We start from the raw sequence: 7,985 nt of genomic DNA, 5'->3' as shown, positions 1-7,985 counted from the left end.
GTCATAATCTTTGGCTACGTGTTAGCTTTTAAAAACACACTGTGTACCCTGGGAGATGAGCCTCCTAAATCATCAATGCAGTTTGTTTACTCTGGTATATGCAGATAAAAATTCCATCAACAATGGGCCTTTTCTCCGCTCCCAGCCCTGCCATGGGAGGAGGTTAGCAGAGGGGTCACAGTGGCTCTGGCTGTCCTGCCTGGAGATGTCACAAGCAGTGGCCCCCCGAGAACACAGCTGCCCATTCAGATGCCCTGTCTCTGCGCCACCCTGCCCGTTCCCAGCACACACCCTCCACTCCTACACACTGGATATACAAGATGGCTGCTAGTTCTGGACCGTTTTTCCCCCGCCGTTGGATCCTCGTCCTCCTAACATTTTCAGGCAAGGAAACGTTATCTAAAACAGTACAAATAATTTGAGTTTAGGCTGTTGAATGATTGGGTACAATGGGTGTAGTTTGAGTTGGATGCCCCGCCACATAATCTGACTAACACCACAGAAACAGCCTCAGTCTTTGTGTGTCCTTTGTTTACTACTAGTGTGCCACAGGTCTCCAACGGTTTTGTTCTGGACAGGTTGGCAGCTTTGGCCTTGGCTGAAGGTGTCCTGTCCGCAGCTACATTGAGTAGGTCTAACTGTTCAACGTTAGACATGGCAGTTTTCATACAATAATGTGTTTCGGTGTTACTTTGAGTTATTTGACATGACTGTGTATTAGTGTTTCCTACCTACATAGGCCTACTGTTTCGAAGACTACCATACTTTTACTTTAATTATAGCAAGCTACAAAATATAGCCCTTTGATTAAAACTTGAGGCAAAATGTAGAACGTTTCGTAGTCGACCTTGGGATGTTGTTAAGATGTGTATGGAACTCGGGAAGGAGGAAATAGCCTTGTCATACCAGTGTTCATTTCCTCCGCTCAACAGCCAGGTGTTCAGTGTCAGCATTCAAGGTGATGGAAGGTGCTACTGCGACATTGTCCTGTCAATATTCAGTGAGCCGTTTGGGTTTGAGCCGCGTGTGCTGGGGACGAGAATGTGGCACGTTCTGGTGCAACAACATCCTCGCGCAGACAGACAAACATGGCGTCATCTCCAAGGTGTCGGACAGGTACAGACTGGCAGGTGATGTCCTCGCGGGAGAAATGGACTTGGGAATTCTCGACGTCAAGCGGACAGACAGTGGGCCATACTGTTGCAGAGTGGACATAGATGGCATTTTCAACGACAAAAAAAATATTCAAAACTTAAGGGTCATGAAAGGTAATTTGTGGCGAGATATAATTTATTTTCACTACTTTACACTCTTGGCCAACAATGGGAATCAATGAACTTAGTCTTTCTAGCTTTCTCGTCCACAAAAAACACGCCGGCCCTATTTGCTGTATAGCACATAATTAACTCAAAACTGGCCTATAATGCAATTCACTCTCCCAAAATGTATGTTTTGAATTTGTGAATTGTTTTCTTAGCTCCGGTGACTGTTACGCCAACAAGCATCACTGTACATGTTACAGAAGCTCCTCCTACCACAGGTGAGTGTATTATAGAGAAAGGGGTGAACTCATGGGACCCTGATGTATGTGAGATGAGTATTTCCTATCAAAGATATACAATAAATAGATCAAAGATATACAATAAATAGATCAAAGATACACAATAAATAGATTGTATTAATCTCATGTGAACCCTAGAGGAACCAAGGCTTGACCGACTAGCCTCTTGGGTTGCATTAATCATCATAATGATGATTCATGTGTGGTTATAAATGAAGAAATCCTAATGAGATGGGAATGAAAACGGCCTATTTCAACATTTACCCTTCATTCACACTACCAGGTCTATGACATCAATGATCAAACTCCCTGGAACTCGCAAAGTTTCTGAATGTGCTTACCATTGGAGAAAAATGATGTTAACAGTTCTCTGTGCCTTACAAACTTTCATTTCCAAAATGAGGACACCCTTCTCAGAGAATAGTTTCAGACCAAGATTCTAATTCCTTTTCTATGGCTGTTTAATCACAAAGAGCCTCAAACATTTTAAACACATGTTTTCTATGCAGTATTATCTTGAATCACATTGTGCTGCTCAGTGCAATGCAGTCCTCTGTGTATTTCATCAGAAACCACAAAGGGATGGGCCAAGTGTTGATATTACAGTTTTCATTTCGAGAGAATCAAGCAGCAGTGGTTGAGGACGTCTCAGGGGTGATTGAATGTCAGAATGTCCTGCCAAGTGAGAGATTACCATCCTTCCACATCTTCATTGTGAGGTTTCTCCCTTTGTAGAACACTGGAGGGCTGTTGAATCATCACATCTAGCCATTCCAAGACAGAACACCAGTGTTTTCCCTTCGCAAACACGTGTGAGTATTTTATATACTACTATATAGTAACGTCACTGGCATATAACCAAACATCACTCACCCTTAAACTATATGAAAGCCTAACGAATCCCTCCAAGAGTTTAACCCTTGTTCTTCTCTCTGTGCTCTGTAAGCAGATAGAGGAGCCTCTTCCCAGCTTCTCTCTCCAGATCAACATCCCAGTGCTCTCTCTCTCCCTCAGTCTACTCCTACTTATAATGGGGGCCTTGGTCATATTGGGGTTTAAACGTATGTAACCGTAAACTCACATCCTCTGTCGAGAAAAGCCCAGTGTGGTAATGCTCACGTATTCAGACATCTTGCTGTGATGTGAAATGTTTGCCCATATAAAAGTGTATTACCACTAACTAATTAAGAGTAATTATTTCATTGTAGTGTGTACAATGTGCTGAATATGCTGTATCCTCCTATGCATATTGACGAATAAACTTTGATTTGAATTGATTTCAACTATTTATTTTCTTCTCTAGGAGGGATTCACAGAAGAGCTTTAAAGACAGGCTGGTAAGCAAACACATGAAAAAGCACGACTGACATGTAGACATATGATTGAAAATACAAAACATAAACATTTTGTTACAAAGACAAATTTGACATATAAATGAACGAAGAATGTATAGGCTACAATTAGGCCAATTACTTATCATTGATTAGGAATGATCAATGCATGATGATGTTGTGTCACTCTAGTTTGTCAGCCAAAGAGCCGCCCCACATCATCTATGAGATCCGCATGAGGAGACCTGTGGAGGAGAACATCTATACTCTGGACTAGGGTGGAAGGGCCAGAGCACTGATCTGACTAATAGACAACTGTCAACATGATAGTGAGGACAGCCAGACTGATGTCTGTGTGTCACAGTGGGTGCGTCCCGTAAGGCACCCTGTTCCCTATATATTGCATGACCAGGTAGCTGGGGAATAGGGAACAGGGTGCCTTATGGGTACGCACCCACACTGTGACACACAGACATCAGTCTGGCTGTCCTCACTATCATTTTAACAGCCATCTATTGGACGGATCACTGAAGCCTGACAGCTGCCTCAGAATGATCACCTCTCAGAGGCTCTACTTTCACTTATGGTATCTACGGGAGTTTCCCCCTGTGTAAAATGGATTCACTTTTTTATATATTGTTATTATGTAGTGGTGTGATGTTTTGTAGATGCACAGTATTGGTCTAACTTATGCCTCTTTCTAATAAAAACAACAACAACCTAAAAGTAAACCCAACAAGTCATTTTGTTCATGATTCAACATTTTAGGCACAACTGAATGCATTTAACTGAAATGTGTCTTCCGTATTTAACCCAAAACTTCTGAATCAGAGAGGTGCCGGTGGGGGGGGGGGGGGGGGGGGGCACCACTTTGATGATGATTAACGCAATGGGAACAGTTGTTTTTTGGTGCTTAGTAGCTTGCTCAAGGGCAGAACGTAAGATTTTTCCACCTTGGCAGATTTCTCTCAGGGATTCAAACAAGCGACCTTTCGGTTACTGGCCCAACGCTCGTAATCACTAGGCTACCTGCCGCCCCTATTAGTGTTTCTAGAGACTACTCACCTGTCAAAACAGAGCACAAAGATCCTTTAGTCGTCTCTCTTTTATAACAAAGGCAGAAGCATAATGAGAGAGGGAAATTTGATGTATGCAAAATTCTCCTGATAAATTCTGATTCATAGCCACTTATTTTAAAGATAAATAAATGGTCTCCTTTATGAGTTTTATACATGTTTTATGATGACAGTGGTAGTAAATTCTTGATCAGCTTGATTTAGCATCAGGAGTCAGGACATGACTAAATGCAATGCAATATTATTTCTGCCCACATGATGGCAGCACTGTCTTAACTGAGCTTTTCGTAGGCTATCATTGTTTGTGCAAGTTTGTCTCCCTGTCAAATTTATGTCAAAACTGAAGGATTTGTGTCACCCTAGGGATATTTTTCTTAGCTTACAGCATTTTTTTTTTTTACATTCCCATATGCTTCCTTTTGCCATGAACATGAAATCTCCTAAAGTCACTTCTGTTAGACTTTTGTATGACAGTTGAGGATACTCACCTAATAAAACGTTTTTATGATTCATTGTTGAATCTATAATGTTTGCCAGATCTGGCTACTATCATCCAGTTCATTTCCACTGCACACACACTGGTTGAATCAACGTTGTCCCGCACTTATTTTCAATGAAATGACATTGAACCAACGTGGAATAGACATTGAATTGACGTCTGTGCCCAGTGGGTTGTGATTGTGACAGCCATACCGACCAATTGAACTCCTGTCTGGATGTGTCAGATCAGAGTGATCTCAAAAGCCTCAGTGGCAAAACTATGTGAATTATGTGAATCAAAAACATTGCTCCTCAGATTCATCAGCAGAAACACAGCCATGTTACCGTAAGGAGATCAGGCAGCCAGGTCTCCTGGGCATCAGGCTCCCAGGTGGGCAGCAGCAGCAGCAGCAGCCGCCACTGAGAGATGGGAGATAAATCAACGCTCAACCATGGAGCCGCATGAAGGGAAGTGGAGAATCAATCATGGAACCACATGAAGGGAAGTGGAGAATCAATCATGGAACCACATGAAGGGAAGTGGAGAATCAACTATGGAGCCACAGGAAGGGAAGTGGAGAATCAACCATGGAGCCACAGGAAGGGAAGTGGAGAATCAATCATGGAACCACATGAAGGGAAGTGGAGAATCAACCATGGAACCACATGAAGGGAAGTGGAGAATCAATCATGGAATCACATGAAGGGAAGTGGAGAATCAACTATGGAGCCACAGGAAGGGAAGTGGAGAATCAACCATGGAGCCACAGGAAGGGAAGTGGAGAATCAATCATGGAACCACATGAAGGGAAGTGGAGAATCAACTATGGAGCTACAGGAAGGGAAGTGGAGAATCAACTATGGAGCCACATGAAGGGAAGTGGAGAATCAATCATGGAGCCACAGGAAGGGAAGTGGAGAATCAACTATGGAGCCACAGGAAGGGAAGTGGAGAATCAACCATGGAGCCACAGGAAGGGAAGTGGAGAATCAATCATAGAACCACATGAAGGGAAGTGGAGAATCAACTATGGAGCCACAGGAAGGGAAGTGGAGAATCAACCATGGAGCCACAGGAAGGGAAGTGGGGAATCAACCATGGAGCCACATGAAGGGAAGTGGAGAATCAACCATAGAACCACATGAAGGGAAGTGGAGAATCAATCATGGAGCCACATGAAGGGAAGTGGGGAATCAACCATGGAACCACATGAAGGGAAGTGGAGAATCAACCATGGAACCACATGAAGGGAAGTGGAGAATCAATCATGGAGCCACATGAAGGGAAGTGGGGAATCAACCATGGAACCACATGAAGGGAAGTGGAGAATCAACTATGGAGCCACATGAAGGGAAGTGGAGAATCAATCATGGAGCCACATGAAGGGAAGTGGGGAATCAACCATGGAACCACATGAAGGGAAGTGGAGAATCAATCATGGAGCCACATGAAGGGAAGTGGAGAATCAACCATGGAGCCACATGAAGGGAAGTGGAGAATCAACCATGGAACCACATGAAGGGAAGTGGGGAACAGGGACAGGATGTGCCACACAACTAGTCTGTGCCCCATTGGAGAGTGGGAGCCTGGCCACAGGACTAGACAGACAGACAAACAGACAGACATGCACATACACACATACACATGCACAGCAGTAGACACGCAAACACACACACACACCCTGCCCAGCGAGGCCCAGAGGAGAAGACAGATGTGACTTGGTAGCCCAGATGGGAGAGGCCTGGAGTCATTGGAGGCCAGGGAACAGATTGAAATTACAATTAAAATTGGGAGGGGACGATTAAAGAGACCATAAAAAAAGTAATTGACTCTCAAGTAACCGAAATGCCAGACCTGACATACTGAATACATTGACTACGTTACATACTGTACACAAGGAAGCAATGAAATTCTCAAATAGTCACATGAAACGAATCCTAAACATCACCAGACAGCTGCATGGGGTTTCATTTCCTCTCCACATGGATTTCACTTCCTCTTTAAAAATGAATGTCATAAGGATTTGTCAGTTATTTCAGTGTGATCAATTTGTCAATACCCTCTACTTTAATAAATCAGAACAAAGGACTAAATCCCTTTCATCCAGTGTCAAAGCAAAACCTCAGCATAAAGCAGCACTGCAGTTCTCTGTTCCTCTGAAGTGGTGGCTTTAAATGAGATAGATTCAGCGAGCAGTTTGTTGACTCATCATAAACAAACACATCAGGAACAGACACAACACGAAGGTCATCAGGAAGTAACATTGTGATGTAACAAGAGGAACGCAATGTTGTACAACACATAATAACTAACAAGTAGAGCTTTTGAGGCAGTCACAAATGCTACTACTGAGTCCCTCGGAAGACATGCTTACAGCAAGACTAGATAATTATCTCTCCAACGCTGTAGGAAATCAGATGTCTCTGTGCTCTTTAACCTTTTAGTGGGCTAAGTCAGGGTCACACCGTGTTTCTTGGTGGTCTTAAACAAATCTACTTTTAACAAAAGTATCCACCTCACACACATGGTTATGGGCTTTAAAAGAAGACACCTACCTGTACCATGTCAGATATAGAGTTGTAATGTATTACATTTTGAGTTTGCATCCCAATATTACACTTTATATACATCACAGAAGACTGAAATATAACAAAACCATTTGACATAGAAACACAGGATTTTATGTGTTTAAAAAAAATAAGAAAAATATTCCAGCCATGAGGCCACTAGAGGGCGATTTGGTCATGTGACTGCAGGAAAGCTACAGTCAGTGATAACAACCTAGGTCTTCTGTAGAATTGTTCAAAAATAATGATAGCATAGTTACTGACTGTACCTGCTGCTATGTTTTGAGGTGTTTGAGGGTGAGTTGTCCTCCTAAGACACACCAGGCTAGATATCCCGATAAAGCAGTTCCCTGAGATAACCCTACCCCTTCTGGACTGGAGCTACGCCACAGCCACAACGCCGGTCTGTTCTGTTGCCCCACTACATTGAGCTTTGTAACATGTCGGTCACTGACACAACTCCTCAGCATGGAAAAACAGAAAGGTGTTTCCCTCTCTTCTCTTTCAAAAGCATATACTTCTGGACATACTTTTTAATGCAGAATTACAGTATTACACTTCATACTGTTATAATGTGTACACATCACTGAGCGATCAGATTGATCAAATAAATTAACAGTTTCCTTCCAAAATGCTATATATCTATTTTCAGAAATGTTTGTAAATTAGCATTTTACTGTTTAAGAACATATGAAAGAGATTGTTGTGTTTTTTTCATCAGCTAATCATGGAATGACATACGCTAGCGATCAACAGTTTTAAAACACCAACTCATTCAAGGGTTTTTCTTTATTTTACCACTTTCTACATTGTAGAATAATACTGCTCTACCAAGCAAAAGGGTAGTAACTGCTCATTGAGTGTAACTGGGAAAAATGGATTTAAAGTTTTTACATTGTTCAGCCAAATTAGTTGTAGGAAATGGTTAACAACAAATGTGGTTATCTGTTGTCTTACTGTGAGGTAATG

At 42.4% G+C, this 7,985-nt stretch overlaps 1 protein-coding gene across 2 annotated transcripts; it reads left to right on the top strand.

Annotated features, from left to right (window-relative positions):
- The first annotated feature begins 30 nt into the window (after positions 1 to 30).
- On the top strand, positions 31 to 3,621 carry LOC106603907 (hepatitis A virus cellular receptor 2 homolog). Of its 2 annotated transcripts, none has more exons than XM_082974769.1 (7): positions 31 to 384; positions 933 to 1,268; positions 1,478 to 1,540; positions 2,297 to 2,373; positions 2,511 to 2,622; positions 2,865 to 2,898; positions 3,085 to 3,621. In XM_082974769.1, exons 1-7 carry the CDS (start codon positions 321 to 323, stop codon positions 3,167 to 3,169), a joined length of 771 nt encoding a protein of 256 aa, XP_082830895.1. In that variant the 5' UTR covers positions 31 to 320; the 3' UTR covers positions 3,170 to 3,621. The 2 variants fall into 2 exon arrangements, with proteins under 2 accessions (XP_082830895.1, XP_045573338.2); XM_045717382.2 differs by having other exon boundaries at positions 34 to 628.
- Positions 3,622 to 7,985: the final 4,364 nt, after the last annotated feature.

The sequence above is a fragment of the Salmo salar genome, chromosome 04 (genome assembly GCF_965601325.2).
Source record: "Salmo salar chromosome 04, fSalSal1, whole genome shotgun sequence".
NCBI lineage: Eukaryota > Metazoa > Chordata > Actinopteri > Salmoniformes > Salmonidae > Salmo > Salmo salar.
This window is presented reverse-complemented; position numbering and strand designations above follow the sequence as displayed.